The sequence below is a fragment of the Lynx rufus genome, unplaced genomic scaffold (assembly GCF_022079265.1).
Source record: "Lynx rufus isolate CCGP_SWC_20201006 ecotype Redwood Valley unplaced genomic scaffold, mLynRuf1.p SCAF_3, whole genome shotgun sequence".
Classification (NCBI taxonomy): Eukaryota; Metazoa; Chordata; class Mammalia; order Carnivora; family Felidae; genus Lynx; species Lynx rufus.
The window spans coordinates 7,884,802-7,902,426 of record NW_025814845.1 but is presented as its reverse complement, the minus strand read 5'-3'; the positions used below and the strand labels follow the sequence as shown (position 1 = coordinate 7,902,426).

General features: G+C 45.5%; 1 protein-coding gene across 7 annotated transcripts in view; it reads right to left on the bottom strand.

The window, feature by feature from the left end:
* The window catches only part of CPEB2 (cytoplasmic polyadenylation element binding protein 2), a 68,825-nt gene extending 56,855 nt beyond the window's left edge, over nucleotides 1-11,970 (bottom strand). For 2 of the 7 annotated variants that reach the window (XM_047090592.1, XM_047090593.1), the window contains exons 1-3: nucleotides 10,128-11,970; nucleotides 6,939-7,220; nucleotides 6,101-6,190 (exon numbers count right to left, since the gene is read on the bottom strand). In XM_047090592.1, the coding sequence (XP_046946548.1) occupies nucleotides 6,101-6,190; nucleotides 6,939-7,220; nucleotides 10,128-11,822 (2,067 nt within the window). In that variant the 5' untranslated portion in view covers nucleotides 11,823-11,970. Of the gene's footprint in view, nucleotides 1-6,100; nucleotides 6,191-6,929; nucleotides 7,221-8,477; nucleotides 9,182-10,127 lie in introns of those variants that run through there. The other 5 variants (XM_047090594.1, XM_047090597.1, XM_047090595.1 and 2 more) reach the window with 3 other exon arrangements.
* Nucleotides 11,971-17,625: the final 5,655 nt, after the last annotated feature.

The following is a 17,625-nucleotide window of genomic DNA, read 5'->3' as shown; positions in this document are numbered from 1 at the left end:
ACCACCACCCAAATGACTTTTGTTTTTTGGTTTTTAGTCACACTCCAACTCCATTCAAGGAGTTTGAGTTTGATCCTGCTTTAGAGCAAAATTTAGAGTAAAATCATTGAAGTGACTCCATATGTACTCTCAATGGGCCAGGGGCAATTACTTAAGGTAAGAAGGGAAATAGCTATTCAATAAATATCAGCAATCACTAGATAGTCAACCGACAACGGTTATTCAAAAAAGCGGCGCGTATTAATAGCTTTAGCTTTAATGCCTACGGTGAACTGAAATAGGGTAATGCCCACATATCAGGTCCCTATTTTCCCTTGCATTTCAAGTCTTTCATAATGAAACAAACTCCTGCTTTAGTAAAGAAAAGAAAAAAGTCATTATACAAATATTAGCCAACTTATACTTTGGTAAGCATCTGCTGCATCCCACATGATTTTTAAAGCACTGAACACAAAATAACCTTCACCAGGCAAAGAGCTCCTGACACCTCAAAATCACTTTCTAGACTTAATGAAACCTGTAGGCTCATGTCTAAAAAAATACAGGTAATTCCACTAAATAAAGTATGGGTATTAAAATATAACTTCTGGAAAAAACAACAGAAACAAATCTGACTATAAAACAAATACTCACACATTTTTCTAAAATAAGGATATTAGAAAAATTTGTGTTCACAAAAACTGCCGTTAATTTAAAAACTAAATGAAAATCCCGAAACCATTTTAAGAAAAACATAAACACACCAAAGCTGATTAGCTTACATATGGAAAATCATAGCAATGTAACTTAACCTACGTTTATTACTACATGACTATTTGAAAACAGCCAAGAAGTTTCACAAAAGTAAGAATCACTATGAGGAATCTACCTGAAATATGAAAATTATCTGGCAAAGAATCGATTTAAATGGGTTTTCATAAACTGAGATTACAGAATCCCACAACAGTGAACAGGCAAAGCTCAGAAAACACTGGAAAACTATAATCTCTTGTATTCTAATATTTTGTTATTTTCTTAAACCCAGACTTTTGGCATAAAGACTTACAGAAGCAACCATACGGTCCTAGAAAGACTGCGGGACACAGAAAGAACAAAGTAATCTAATCTCAAATCCTCATCTTAAATAGGATAATCTAAAAAAAAAGATTACAAATGCTGAAAAATAACTAAAGAGGTCAAGAATATTAAAACTAGTACAACAGAAAGAACTTAAACTTAATTAAAAGGGAACATTTCAATGGGATGTTACATTTTTACTTTGAAATATGCAAAACCCTGTCTCATTTCAAAAGACATAGTCAAGTAGAACATTTTCCTCTTGAAAATGAAATATTCTCTCAAAGAATAAGGAGATGGATTATGGAAAAACCCTCTATTGTCATGTTTAAAGATATACCAGATGCTTTAACATATATCCTTCTGGCTAAGTAGAGAGATCCACTTTTGTTGCATTTTTGTGTGTGGTTTTCCAATTTTTGCTTTAAAATAAAACAGCAAAGTTGTTATTAATACTGTCCTCCATTTTAAGCAAACACTGATTTTACACTCCTGATGACGCAGTGCTATTGCACTGTGGTGAATGAGCAGCAGACGACATGCTACTGTCTCCCTCCACAATGTAGCATCAGGCTCCTACTCTCTCCTGTCAGTCTCTAGCTGTTCTACACAGACACCCCTTCTTCATCCAACTGGGCTTCCACCTTCTCAAAGGCAAAGAACAGAACTTCTCCCCATATAGCTCAAGGATAATTAAAACACTACCTCATACATAATGCACATAACAGTTTTTGAACTTCCTTTATGAATCTGAACCTTGACTAAGTGCCATGACAGGGACTGAAAAAAAAAAAATTTATTTTTAAAATTTTTTTAAAGGCCCCAACGGCCAAAGGTATACTAGTATCCACAAGGGTTAAATGAAAAGGCTAGTAGAAAAGATCTGTATAAGAATGTATCAAGTACAGGGGCCCCTGGGTGGCTCAGCTGGTTGAGTGTCTGACTCTTGACTTCAGCTCAGGTCATGGTCTCAAGGCTTGTGTGTTTGAGCCCCGCCTAGGACTCTGCATTGACAGTGCAGAGCCTGCTTGAGATTCTCTCTCTCTGCCCTCCCAGCTCGTGGGTGTGCACAGTCTGTCACTCTCTCAAAATAAACAAATTAAAAAAAAATGTATCAAGTGCAATTAGAGAAGTGAATGCAGGATACAAAACTTAAAAAGCATCCATTACCTAAGCAGGTTACAAGAGAACCCATTCTCTCTCATTTTCAGTGTTTACAGTTTGATGACTACCAATGTCCTTAAATGAGGTTCATCACATTTAAGAACCAAAATTTAAGGAATGCTTGATTAAATGAATGAAAAATTGGACTTGGTCTGCTACTATTTATTGTTTTTGTGCAAAGTGAATAAAGATACCAAATAATATATTTTTCTGAGAGACCTCCATATTATCATCTATCATGTTGTCATAACAGTCTGGATATTAAAGATTGGTGCAAAGCATCTTCAATGAATTTAAGGTAGTTTATGTGACACACTCAAGAACTTCCATAGGAACAAAAATACAGAACTAAATATATTCATAATCCCTTAGCTAGAGGACAGGCCGACATACCATCTCATAAGCTTTATGGTTATGTTACACCTTTAAAGGTACCACGTTGCTAATTATTTAGAGAGAACTAATGTGCCATATATAAACCTTTAAGTAATAATCTCAGCTACAAGTATATTTACTTTTTGATTTAAAAAATTCAAGTATTAATGAATAAATAAACTAAAATTTCAGTATCTAATTGAAAATTCAATTTTAAGGTAATTAAAAATCACACATCTAAGTATAATTTCTTGCAAGGGTAACTAGCTAATAGCATTTTAAAGAAATTAAAATACCTATATTAATTTTATTAAAAACAATTTTTTTTAACATTTATTTATTTTTGAGACAGAGAGAGACAGAGCATGAGCAGGGGAGGGACAGAGAGAGAGGGAGACACAGAATTTGAAACAGGACCAGGCTCTGAGCTGTCAGCACAGACCCCGATGCGGGGCTCAAACTCACGGACTGTCAGATCATGACCTGAGCCGCAGTCGGACGCTTTACCGACTGAGCCACCCAGGCGCCCCACCCACATTAATTTTAAAGTCAGAAATGTGCATAAAACTTTACCCTTGTTTTTAAAAGTTCTAAATTTGAAGATTTTTCCATAAGGACATAATTACTTAAAATAAGAAAATGCCAACCAACCCTAAAAATGCTATATATAACTGAAATAAAACCAATTTTCAGAATGATTTCTTTCCCATTTACTGAATGTTAATTACATGTCCAGTTCTTGGTATAGGTAAGGCCTCAAGTATCCAGGTACAAAAATTAAGACTCTGGTTTTACAATTCAGTATATTTTATAGGCCTACTCAATTTGAGACTAGAAGAAATAAAAAGTTAAATGTTTTAAAATAATGTATTTGTTAACTGAGGTTTATTAGTATTAAAATGTTGTACGTGGTGGGGAAAAAAGTCAGAATGAAAATATTTCCCCAGATATTTAAGTGCTTAAGAATTTTCTGTAATTTTAACTTTGCCAAATAGTGAGGAACTCCCCAATGGTTTAAGATACCAATTGGAAGTTTACAGCTGTTGCTGTATTTTTAAGAACCTCAACTTCAAATACCTCAACCTTTTATGGAAAGATAGAAACAGAGAACAAATTTTATATAGTTAAGTACCTTAGGGTGCTCAAAAGAGAGAACAACATTGCTTTTCAGCCTATTTGGGAGGCCATACAGTACACCTGGACTGCCTCAGTCCAATTCCCACCCCTTCTCCCCAATAAACTAAGACCCTTGTATTCTAAAAATAAAGTGTGTGTGGGGGGGGGGTGGATAAGGAGGAAAAGAAATGGCCAAAATAGATCAGAGAAAGTATAAGAGCTGGCTAAAAAGGCCTTCCATGGTCTAGTTCAAGGTTCTCCTTTTATAGATCAGGAAACTATGACCCAAAGAGATGAAAGCCCATCAACAGTATCCTCCGATGTCATAAAGACTGAGAAACATGAAGGAGGTTCAGGTTTTAGACCTCCTTTCTTTCTAGTTCAGTTCACTTTCCACCATCTTTTTCTTCACCACTCTTCAACTTCCATCACATCACACCTCGCTTCAAGGGTCCACAGGGAATGCTAGTATCTCAGCAGTTTACCAAAAGAAAAAAACATTATCTTTAAGCACCTAAATCTTTTTTGGTAAAATGAATTTATGTGAAATGCTCGGTTATAACATGGGTAAGAACAAAGTGGCTCTGACTGAAGTCTAAGTGGGAGCGCTGGAGGCCCTGCTCCCAGAGCAGCCAAGGAAGGGCACCTCTGTAGAGCCCAGTTTGAAAACTTCCCTTTTTTCATCATCACTTCTATCCACTCTAGCACGTCACCCACTGACAGCATCTCAATAACCTCATTTCTCAACACGTGCCCCGCCCCCGGGGGTCCCTTTATGACAGCTAATCTGTCTTCTTTCTTCTCCATAGTTAATATCCCCCATATATGGATCCTCGTGCTGCTTCCTACACCTGCTCTTCAAATAATTATGTCTCTTCTTCTCTAAAAACATGTCCCTTGCCACCTTCAAAATGATTACCATAATTTTCCTCTTCAAACATACCATCTACTAGGCATTTACGTATTCAATTTGAACAACATAAAAGGGCTACCATAAAAATGTCACTAATATGGCCTAACTGAGCCAGAGTGGAGAAGAGGGTAGAAACAGATGGATAGCTAACTTACATTGTTAACAAAACAATAAATTATAAATTATAAATTATGTGAGATAACTACTTATTTCTAAGTGGAGATCCTGGCAGGACTATTTTGGTAAATAGGTAGGACTTGTCTACAATAGGTGCTAATGGTAGATTACTGAAGTTACTGCTAACCCTCCAGGTTATAAAGCTATTTACAAACATATTATTCATCTATTTATACAGTCCTTACTTGTAAAATCATCTCATGTTGACAAATTAACTAAGGAAGAGCCTTAGCTAAAGATAACATAGCTCCATTCAGTGGGATCCCACAATGTCAAGTCTATGCTCATTCAAGCTTCGGCTCTGTAGTAAAGAATCCTCATGTAGGACTGAGTTTTCCACTCATCCTGTAATAATTCTCATCACTGGGTACCCAGTTTGCATTCAAATTTAGTCTGCAGGAAAAGAGATAGCATTTTGCAACCACAAAGGGCTTGAAAGTAATGTGATTAAGACGGATTCCTAGCTTTTTGATTTAGGGTTTTTCTATAGGAAACTATTTAGAAGAATATAGTATACAGGAGCAGTGACAAATTTTAGAATAAAGAATAAATAAAGAATAAAGAATAAAAACACATGTAGTTTTTTATAAAGGTGAAAAAAATTGAAGACTGGCTTTTTCAGAAATATACCTCAAGACAAATGTAGCAGATTCCATGACAAGCATTTGCTAAAAAAATTCTGTAAAAGGGGCGCCTGGGTGGCGCAGTCGGTTAAGCGTCCGACTTCAGCCAGGTCATGATCTCACGGTCTGTGAGTTCGAGCCCCGCGTCAGGCTCTGGGCTGATGGCTCGGAGCCTGGAGCCTGTTTCCCATTCTGTGTCTCCCTCTCTCTCTGCCCCTCCCCCGTTCATGCTCTGTCTCTGTCTGTCCCAAAAATAAATAAAAACGTTGGAAAAAAAAAAAAAAAAATTCTGTAAAATACTGATGAAACTTAAAGTTGAATGATAAGCAAATCCATAATTTTGTCCCTAGCTGAAAACAACTCTCAAAGATAAAATCTGTTCAGTTTGACCGATGTTTAAAGTCAGGTGCTCTTGGGTATATAATTCCTTTTTCCAAAAAGAAAATTTTATATTTTGGAAATAATGAAATAATTATAAATCACTCATAAATTTGAAAATGAAACATTTTATATTAAATAGTTTAAGTCAAGTGACCTTTTAAAAATAAATTGCTTTAATGCTCTCTGACATAGGCTTTAAAAAGGTATAATTGGAAAGTTAATAATAAATCTTACTCATAATATAAACACTAAACTCCTAGTCAAAATCCTGAAAAATATACACTGTGCAGCCTACCTGGTCTATTCTGGATGTTCCGGCTGCAGTGCACCAACTATCTTGGAGTGAATCTGAGCCCCAAGCTGGTAACTGCAAACTAGATCTCACCTTCAATAGCATAGAAGTTTTCATCAGAAATAAGCAGTTCTCTTCCCCACACCCACCCACAAAAAATAAAAAAAATAAAAAGAAAGAAAGAAAATAAAACAATCAAAGTTCCTTCTATCTTGTATCTTTGGCCCTCTGAAGGTCTCAGGAGAAAAAAAAAATCTCATTGTAAATAGCTTTATTAGACTATAATATAAATAAAACATTTTAAAAGGCCTGAAAAAGTGTCTAATCATCATAACTATTAAGCCACATTTGGGAAAAAATAGTCCCTGAACCAGTGAAGGCAAATTTTAATTGGATGTAAAAAGTCTTAATATTATTTTGCCATAATCACAGCTGTACTAGGTATATTTTAATATACACACAGCTGATCACAGTCAAGCCTATGCACAATTGCTTAACATTTTAGTTTAGTGATATTGGAGGAGAAACTCATTTTGGTGGCCTATTAAACATTAATATAAATTAAGGCATTCTTGAGCTGCCAATTAAAAGCTTCAATATGCACTAGAGAAACACAGCAGGTTTTTCTACATTTTAGAAAGCTTCTTTTCTACCGTGTGTTTAGAGAATTTTTTACAGTATCCATTTTCTCTATCCTTTTGTATTTTGTCCTTAAATTAATGCTTAAAATCAGAAATTTTTTATTTTTTAATCTGTCAGTTTTACCATACCACCACCACCACCCAATTTCTTGTTTTGAAAGACCAACTTAGAAATAAGACCATTTACATACCATTCTTACCTGTAAGGGTAAGAGTGTATTACTATTGTTGTCGGTTCTGAACACGTTATCTTCAATCCAAGATTTTGGAGTCAGTGATGGAGTAGAGCGAGTAAATTTCGGTGGTGCTATGACATTACCAGAAAATGGTTTCTTCAATGGAGATATCTGATTCATAGTTCCTGGAATCCCCATGTTTCCAGTTCTACGATGGTCTCTGCCGTGCATTGCTCCCCACGACACGCTTCCAGTGCCCCAGCCACTGCTCTGATGGTTGCTCCAAGGAGATTGTTTCAGAAGAGGCTGAGAAAAACATGCATGTTTAAATTACAGGCATTTAAAGAGTTTACAATTCAAACTAAAATTTAGGCCTGAGCTAAGAATATATATATAATCTTAAAAAAAAATCTGTAAAGGCAATAAAGCATAGCTTAACAGTTTACGAAAAGTAATAGGTTTGCGATCTTGCTGTTTGAAAACATACTCATTTCCTGCTAGGTGAGTTTTCATCGTCTGGTCCACTATAAATTATAATGAATCGAGCAGATATTTCATGACAACTGCTAAAATAGAACCAGGCAGTTACATTTCTGTCCTTTCAGAATCGTGTATGGAAGAAGAAAAAAATAGTTTAAAATTGAAATTAACTTCGAAGGTCCTTGAAGATAGAACCTACATTGTGATCTTAAAACAACCATATTCTACTAGGCATACAAGTAAAAATCCGGTCTTTAATTAATAGATAGGAGTAACAATCGGAGTAAGATATTTAGACGTTAGCTTTCCAAAACCAATGGCACTGCTACAAAAGTGAATAATGGTAATAACATTTGCCGTTACTGTCTTGCATGAACTAAAAACGCCTTTCAGGGTAGGGAGTGTATGGAAAATATGTGGGTTTGGTTTTTTCTTTTTCTTTCTTTTTTTTTTTTTTTGTATCGCGTATTCAACTTTTAAGATATTTTACTCCAATTTTAATGTAGTTTCTTTTAAAGTGTTTTTGTTTTTCTTTCACTTAATTATCCATGAACTGTTAGGCAATTATCTGATGTTACCCATAGGTGGATCCACTGAGATATACTGAAGAAAAACAACTATATGCTTTGATTATTCTAGTAGAGATCTTCATACAAGTCTCCAGTAACCTCATTCATTTTCAAAAATAAATTCTATTCCAAAGTAGAACCTATGATACAAAAAGTTCAGTCGCCAAAGAATGGACAATTCAGCACAAGGCAATAAGCGTAGGTTTTTGAAAAATACTAATTGCTAGCAATTACATTGCCAAGAAGCTTGCGCTAACGCTTAGCCAAAGGAAGTATGGACCGTGCAGCTGCTCTAAGTCAGTAAGTTACTGTAAGTCAAGAATTCTTCAAATGAAACCTGCTTCTTGTAAGACAGCTTTCTCTTTCTGAGAGAACTTGACCCCTAGTACCTATTAAAATTTTTTTTTAAATGCCCAGATAATCATGAATATATGCTGCCATTTCGCCCTCCCCACGGTTCAAAAGCATAGCTGGGGGGACCATGAAGAAATCACTCCATTCTTGAGGGCCTTACTTTCCTTGCTGACACAGGGTTCAAGTTCTCTTCCAGCGATCTACAATTCCACAGGGCAGCTGTGTGACCTCTTAAACTTCCACTGGGAGAACCATCTTCTGACAAGACGCAGATCACAGTTAAATACGAACCACCCTACGTGGTCTTCCAATGGCCGAGAGCAGGGCTCCAAGAGCACAAAAGCACCTATCCATAGTTTTCTGTGGCAAGTTCCCAGCGGAAAAAACCCAACACCCTGACACACAGGACACAGCTGCTCGAGACTGTGAAAATCATGGGAAAGCGGACTATTATTTCAAAATGACGTGTTTTCAATCCTTGTAGGCCACGTTCTTCTTCCTCGGGGAGACACCGGGGACTCGAAAGAAAGACTGTTAACTGTTACTCTAATTTCAGAGAACTCTCAACTTGTTACTTTGGCCAGACAGCATTCGCCCTTTAAAAGGTTAACCTTTGAAAACTTTAACTGGTCAATGGAAAAAGTTACAGGAGTAAGTAAGCACCGGTTAAGGTCCAATTCTGCTTCTGTCTCAGTCCTTGATCACGAAAATGACCTTAAACATACGAATCACTACAGGAAATGCTGACTGGATCAAAAAAGGACAACAAAATACGCTTTTCGATGTCAATGAACCAAAGCCGGCGGTCATTCAAACGTTGTACTGGGAAGATAACAAAACGGAGCCTGAATCGGAAAGGACCCGGATGAATAAAAAAAAAAAAAAACAAAAAAAAAAAACAAAAAAAAACCCAAAACGGCCCCGTGTTATTTCATAATTGCATTACCCACTCAAAATATACACACCCCGTAACCCAAGAGACGGTCAAGGCCGCCAAAAAACGTGAGTCCCCCCCGCGAGGTATCACACGATTCCCGGATTCAAGTTTAGTTTTGGCCTCACCAGCCACCAATCCGTCCCCAAACGCGAAGAGGCGCAGAAAGCCAGCGGCTCGCGGAGCACCTCGGCAGAGGCGGACGGAGCCGCCTCGGGCAGGCTCCCCTCTCCCGCCGCCTGACAGCTCAGCGCGGGGCCCCGGGCGCGGCGGGCGGCTCGTCCCGGCCGGGCCACCGCCACCTCCGGCCAGACCTCGCGCGGGCCGACTCGCAACGAGACGGACTCGAAAGGAAAAAGCCTCTCCTTTCCGCCCGTCCCCTCATTGGACGACGGGGAAGAGTCACCGGCTCCCCGCACGCACCGTCTGCGGCGATCACGACCCTCCTTCGCAAGTTCGCTTCCCCAGGCCGCTCGTCCGAGGCCGCCGCCCGAGCCCGCCGGCCCCGCGTCCCCCGGCCCGTCCTCGAGGATCGCCGACAGCGGTCCTCCGGGTCGGGGCGCCCGCTGCGAGGGACGGCCGGGCCGCCGCCGCCGCCCTCGGTCCCGGGCGCCATTCGGCCGCTGCCCCAACCCCCCTCCCCCCCGCCGCGCCGGGCGTTCGAGGGGGCGCCCGACCGCAGCGGCAGCCGGCGCGACCCCCCTACCGGAGCCTCGCAGCCCACGGTGGCCGCTGCCCGCCCGCCCCGCCGGGGACTGGCGTCCCGAGCCCCGTCACCCTCCTCCGCCTTCCCAGTCCCCCCTCTCAATTGGGCGAGTGGCCCTCGTCGCCCCGGTCGCCGGCCCCGCGGCGCAGCCGGGCCGCCGCCCGCCGTACCTGGTGGTGGTTGTAGGAGTTCCTCTGCTGCAAGAAGGCGGCGGCCGCCGCCTGGTGCTGCTGCTGGAGCTGCGGGCTGACGGGCGACCTCCGGCTCTGCGGCTGCTGCGGCGCCGCGGGCGGCGGGGGCTGCTGCTGAGGTAAATTCATGGCGGGCGGCGGCGGCGGGGGCACCGCGGCCGCCGAGAAGGGGCCGCCGAAGCCGCCGCCGCCGCCGCCGCCGCCGCTCGCCGGCACGCTGAGTCCCGCGCAGCCGTGCGGGGACACGGGCGAGAAGCTCGGGAAGAAGGCCGGGTTCATGGACGACGGCAGCCCGGGGTAGAAGCCGTTCTCTGAATCGGGGCTGGGCGGCGGCATGGCGCTGAGCGAGCCGCCGCCGCCGCCGCCGCCGCCGCCGCCACCCGGGGTGGCGGCCGAGGAGCCGGGCTGCTGCGGCTGCGGCTGCGGCGGCTGCTGGGGCGGAGGCGGCTGCTGCTGCTGGGGCGGCGGCGGCGGCTGGGGCTGGGGCTGGGGCGGCGGCGACGCGGTCTGCACCGACCAGGGGGTGCCGAAGCCGGGCAGTGGCGGCGGCGACGCGGAGCCGCCTCCCCCTCCGCCTCCCGGGGGCCCCCCGCCCCCGCCGCCGCCCGGGTGCGGAAGGTCCGGGCTCTGCAGGCTGCTGAAGGCGCCCGCGCCGAGCGCCCCGCCGGGCAGGAGGTTACTGGGACTGTTGAGCAGAGGGTGGTTGGGGGACTCCATGGAGCCCGGCGCGGGGTTCACCGGCGGCGTCGAGGGGGCCAAGCCCGCATTGGGGGGCTCGGCGGCGCTGCCCTCGCCCGCGGCCGGGGTCTTGCGAGGGCTGCCCGCGCCTCCGTGGCGGCGCCGCGGGGCTGCGGGCGGCGAGGGCTGGAGCTGCGGGAGCGGGGGCAGGTCGGCCGGGCGCTGCCGCGGGGCGAAGTCCTGCGGCGGGAGGTGCTGCGGGTGCGGTACGCTGAACTGCTGCTGCGGCGGCGGCTGCGGCGGCTGCTGTGGCTGCTGGCGCTGGGCGAGCTGCGCCGGCTGGAGGAGCGGGCCGGGCGGCGGCGGGCTGAACCGGCCGGGGCAGTGGAGCGGCGGCGGCGGCTTCGAGTCCGGAGGGTGGGGAAGGTGGGGAGGGCTGAACTCTTTCCTCTTCTGGCTGCTCAGCTGCTGCTGCTGCCGCTTACTGAAGTCCTGCGGGGAGGAGGTGCGGCAGCAGCAGCAGGAGGAGGCGGAGGAGGAGGAGGGGTGGTGCAGACTCGGTTTGAAGTCCTGGGAGGGGAGGAGGTGGGTCACACCCGCGTTCGTGCCGCCGCCGGGGTGGTGGTTGGGGAGTTTCTCCGCGGCCGCCGCCCCCGAGAGCGGCCGCGCCGGCTGCTGTGTCAGCCCCAGCAGCAGCTCATCCTGCATGGTCTGCTGATGCGCCAAGAACGGGGAGGAAGAGGAAGCGGCGGCAGCTGAGCTGCCCGCGCCGCCGCAGCCGAGGGGGATAGAGAAGGGGGAGGCGGCCTCCGAGAAGCCGGTGACAGGCAACGGCGGCGGCGAGAGCGGGCCGAAGGGCGTGGTGGAGGGCAGCGGGGCGGCGGCCGCGGTGGGCCCCGTGGCGTAGGGACGGTACGCCCCGCTGCCGAATAGGGACCCGGGGCTGCTGCTTCGGAGCGGGGCGGTCTGCAGCACCCCAAATCCGAAGTCCCTCATTTATCAGGCCGGCGGCAGCCGGAGGAGAGGCGCCCCGTCCGCTGCCCCGCCTAGGAAACCGCCGGATCTGGGGCGGCGCGGCCGTGGTGGAAGGAGGGGGAGTCAGTGAGAGAGGGACACCGTGACTGAGCCAGGGGCACCTACTTCGGCCCCGCCACCCCTCGCGGCAGTCACCGCCGCCTCCCGAGACCGGCTCGGGTGCCGCCGCCTCTGCCGCCGCCCTCGCCGCTTAAGAACTCCGGAACGTGCGTCAGCGCCACCTCACAATCGCACCGCCCCCCGCGGTGCGTCCCGGCACGCGCGGGCGCGAGGCCGCCGCGCCCCCGCTGCCCCGCCCCCGCCCCGCCCCTCATTAATATGCAGGCACGGCCGGGGGCGCGCCTGCGCTCCCAGGAAGGCGGGGGAGCGCGAGAGCGAGCGGCTTCGGTCCTCCGGCCCCTTCGGCGTCCAGGGAAAAGGAGAGACCGGTGGCGGTGGAAGGCGGCCGACCGGAGTCCGAGCGCCCGGCGCGCGCGCGCACGAAGGCGTGCGCGAGCCGTCGGCGGCGACGGTTCCTGGGCAACGGCCCCTCCCGGCGCGGGGCTCGCACGCGCTCTCCCCCGTCGCCCTCGCGGCCCCGCCTCCTTCCTGTCACCTCCGCCCCGCCCCCGGTCACATGAGGCTTGGCCGCTGGGACGCGGGCTTCCCAGGGCGGCGCGGGCCCGCGGGGGAAACTGAGGCCCGGGAACCAGACCGGGCTCGGCTCCTAGTGACCGTGGCCCCTCTCGCCTTCCAGGCTCAGCCCTTGGGGTCCTTAGGCCGGCAAGATCGTGCGGGCTCTGCCTGCCTTGCAGACCGCCGAGCGGCTCTCTCCGCACCTCGTGCCCCACCACGTCCCAGTCTTGGACGTGTCCTCGCTTCTCGTCGCCCTAGAAAGCGCCTTCTCGGGCTGGTTTCCGTATTTAGCTTCTCGTGCTGTGTGCTGCCTTGGACCTTCCTGCCGCTGCGTGAAGGTGTTTTCTTCAGGGCAAACAAGAACCCTCAGCTGTACACCAAACGTTTTCACTATAGCAATTGAGGAGCAGAGTCCCAGGAACCTAACCAGGCTCCGGGTGGCTTTTTACACACGTATATGCATATAACAGGTTACGTACGGGGCGAGCTCCCGTGGTAACCCTGGGCCATGTCCAAGTCTTCGTATTTCACAAAAGCATTCAATGTGCCATCGTCAGGGCTGCTGTGTGAGGGACTCCTCCTCACCACGTTCATTCTGGCTCCCCTGTCCCTTCCCCCCTAGGGAGACTCAAACATTTCCTAAGCTTTATGAGTTTTCAAGAGAGAAAGATTTCTCACATCAGGGAAAAAAGGAGGCTCTGACTCAGCAACAGACTTGTTGAGGCTTGCAAAATGGAAGGGGAAAGAGCTTTCCATGGTAGAGCTCTTGTTGGAAGCAATAGCAGAGACACTAATCCTGTGTATTTCCTTTTCTAAAGAAGCATTTAACATAGAGACAAAAATTACGTGAGGGTCTAGATAAAGAATAACAGAATGATCCTGTTTTGCAGTTTTAACTTTTTCTTGGCACTTAGGAAGGGAAACTATTTAAAGAATCCTAGAATACAGTCTAATCCCAAAAGCAGTAGAGGGGGTGTTCAGACTACGTGATATTTTAATTCTTTCTTAAATCGGAATACAATTGACCTATAACATTGTATGGATTTAGGTGTACAGCGTAATAATTTGGTATATCTATATATGCTGGAAAGTAGTTACCACAGTAAGTTTAGTTAATATCCATCACCACACATAGTTAATTTTTTATCTTGTGAGACTCTACCTGATTTTGATTTGCAACTAGTCTAAGATTAAATAGTGTTATAAATGGACTGATGTAGGCAGAATGTACTTTGTGATGAGTCCTCATTCTCTCTAAAATTTCGTTTCTACTTTTGTTACTTCAGTGTTTCAAATTTATGTAAATCAGAATAAATACAGTAGAAAGAGAACAACATTGCAAAGGGAAAATATGTTTCATGTGTAAGGTTTATGTCTGATAGCCTGTCTAATGAACTAAGTTTGATATTGCCTTTACAATAGGAAAAAGTGTTTTTAAAAAAATCAAATGGTTCAGAAATTGGTCAGGTGTGTAGAAAATTGATTCGAGTTAATAATCTCAGAACCATTTTTAACAATCAGGCAAAATATAGAACAGGAGAAATACTTTTATTATTCTAAATTACAATGTCTAGAAAATAACCTGAGCTCATTACAATTAAAAATATAAATGGCCATTTCCACAGCATCTATTGACAACTTCTTAATTATTATTTATTAATATATTTGCTAGGCAAAAACTACTTCACAACTGAAGACTTTAAGACTGTCTTAAAAATGAACACATTTTTTTTTTCTAAGTAAAGTTATAAAGTTTGGAATCATCTGCCGATCCAACAACAAGTCTTGAAAGAGGAAGAAAATATAGGCATGAAAATTAGCTCAATCATCCACTAAAATTGCCATTAGTGCAATGTAAGGAGAGAGAGCATACATTTACAAGCCAAATGCTACAATTCTGGGCTAAAGTTTGAATAAAAACAAGATTTCTTGGTGATCTGATACTGGTTTTGTTTTGGAGGATTTAGAGACCTCCAAAACGAGAGAAAAGCTGTCATGTTTGGTATTGCATAGTAAGGTCAAATTTCATATTAAATACACCAAATTCCAAAATCCAACTACCAGACCCTCTGCCCACCACTTTAACATCTTAGAGAGTGTTGTGACAACTCCATTTTTTTCATAGAGAGGAAAGTTACATCCCGAAATCTCGATCTTTCAAACTGGCGTGCCATCACTGAAAATATTCAAGCAGAAAGGTTTCCTATAGTGGAGGTGCAGGTGGGCCAGAGGAAGGGGAGGGTGGTTGTGGTGTTCTAGAAGATCCAATGCCAAAATCTTAGGAGGGTGTATTCTCTGTTAACTATATGGTCGTCAACTCGGTCCCTGACCTTGTTCGACAGTCTCTCGATCATTTTCTACCACTGTCTCGGGCCAGTGTCTTTAAAATATTTTTGCTACAACCTAGGACATACACATATACATGTGCACCTGAAAGAAAGCTTTAGCAATTCTTACTCTTTTTACATGCAATGAACTCTACTTTTAAATTCTATTTACTGTTTTAAATCACTGAGTTGATCTCCAATCCTTAAGTTGATTTTTTAAGTCCCACGATTAGGTCATGAGTTGAAATTTGTTATTATTTTAAAGGTTATTTATTTATTTGAGAGAGAGTGCATGCGCACATGAGGGCAGGAGGGGCAGAGAGAGGAAGAGAGAGAGAATCCCAAGCAGGCTGCAGGCTGTCAGTGCAGAGCCAGACAAGGGGCTCTATCCCACGAACCAGGAGATCATGAACGGAGCCAAAATCAAGAGTCAGATGCTTAACGAACTGAGTTACCCAGGAGCTCCCGCCATGAGTTGAAATTTATTATCACTGTCCTAGAAGACTATTTCACACCTTCTCCTGTATCTCAAAGCCTCTTTACACCTTCTCTCCTACCCTCATTCTCAGCCGCTGACCTGGCTTTCTACTTCACTGAGAAAATAGAAGTAGTTACAGGAGAGCTTCTTCAGGTCTTCACGGCACCCTTTTCCAGGCACCGTGCATCTTTTCCTACACACCTTCTTCCTTCCTGCTGCGTGGAGGGCTTGCCCACACCTCACACTCCCATCGAAGGCCAAGCTCCTCCACTGGCACACCAGATCCTTCCTGCACCTGCTCAGGACATGGCTTCATAGACATCCTAGCGTTTCACAGACATCCCACATTTACCGTGTCCAAAATTGAACTCCCCCATCTTGGTAAATGGCACTCCATTGTTATAGCTGCTCAGGCCAATAAATGAATAAATAAACAAACAAATAAATAAAAAGGTCATCCTTGATTTCTATTTTCCTTACAACATATTCAAACCATTATTACCTGCGGTGTATTGCCCCTTGAAATCATATCCAGAATGCAGTCACTGCCCACCACAAGCAACCTAGGCCAGGCAACATGATCTCTCCCTTGGCTTCTTGCTATCACCCCCTAACTAGCCTCCGAGCTTCTGGTCTCATCTCCCCGTAGTCTATTCACACAGTAGCCAAAAGGCTCTTTTCAAAATGGAAGACAGATCATGTCAACTTCCCTGCCTGAATACTTATATTTTCCTGGAATAATAGTCAAAACATTTACAGTAACCAAATGGTCATTCACGATTGCCTTCTGCCTCCACTAACCCCTATGACCACTTCTACCCACAATGGAATGCTTATTTCTTTAATATACCAGGCCAAGTTGGCCTCAGAGCCTTTGCCCTTAATTCTCCCTCCCTGGAACACTTGTCCCCTAAATACCAGCAGGGCTCGCTCTCATGTTTTGCATGTCTCTGTCTCATTTCTTTTAGGTCTCTGTTCAGCTCATTTCCTCAGTGATAACTTCCCTGACCACCATTGAAAGAGCAGCCCCATCCTTCCATTCCAGGCTCCCTATTACTCACAAGTGGTTTGATTTTCCCCCCCTGTCTGGCACTCTGTGTACCGACATTGTTTATCCTCCTATTAGATCACAAACTCTACAAGGAAAGGTGCATTGTTTTGTTCACTGCTGCATCTTCGGCACCTGGAACAATGATGCCCGGCACATGGTAGGCACCTAAGAACTGTTAATTGTGCATGCACTGAATAATAGCTGTAAGTATACTATAGTAATATGAGGGTCCACTTATCAGCTGCTTCTATGTTGGCAGGAGTTACCCAAACACCACCTACATGCTCCTAGGAATTCTAAGGAAGGCAAGATAGTTCCAGACATCATCAGGGTAAATGTGTGAGGATGCACAGATAGGGCAGCTCAGGATTGCAATGCAAGGGAATAGATAAACCCGGACTCCAGGAGGCAGGACTTCTGTCTTAAGAGCCTAGAGAAGGAGTCCAGGTTTGAGGGACAGGGATATTGAGGAAGGAGAGTGAAATGGAAGGGTTCATTATAGGAGCTGGAGCAAAGACAAGGAGTCAAGGCTCAGGTCATAGAAAGGGAATGAGTTCACATAGAAGGGCAACGAGGCCAACTTGATGCTGACCAGCCAAGCTGCTGGTTTCCTACTGCTTTCCAGCCTGGAAATGTTACTGACCCCATAGGGTGGGAAAGGGTTAGTGTTCAATGGAAGCTCATTAGCCTGACTTTGGGTTGGGGTGGGAGGGAAGGGTGGGGAGTAGAAATTAAGGCCCATACTGACCTTGTCCAACTTCAAGTTGCTTTATTGACACAACACCCCCAGAGTATCACCGTGTTTAATACTTGTGGTTCTTTTCCTGCTTTTCTAAACCTTCCTTCATACTCTTATCCGTTGCCTTCCTTCTCTTTATGTATCCCTCACATGTTGGAGTTCCTTAGGCTTATATTCTTGGTTCTCTTCTTTACTTCTACATACTCTTTCTAGGTGACCTTATTCACTATCATGTTTTCAAATATCATCTATATGCTAATGTGCCAAACTCATATTTCCCACTGCCTTTTTAAAAGCTTGACCTTGGCTCAGACACATCAATATGTCCACACCTGAACTTACCAGCTTCCCCAAAACCTGTTCCTCCTCTTTTGCTCATTCACTGGGTTGATGGCATCATTACACAGTTGCTCAAGCTGGAAACATGATTCATCCTCTTCTTCCCTCTCTCTTACCTTCCAAAAGCAGTCAGTTACCATACTCTGTCAATTCTGTTGCAGAAATAGTGCTCAAATGTTGTCTCCTCAGTCCACTCCTCTACCTGTGTCTTAGCT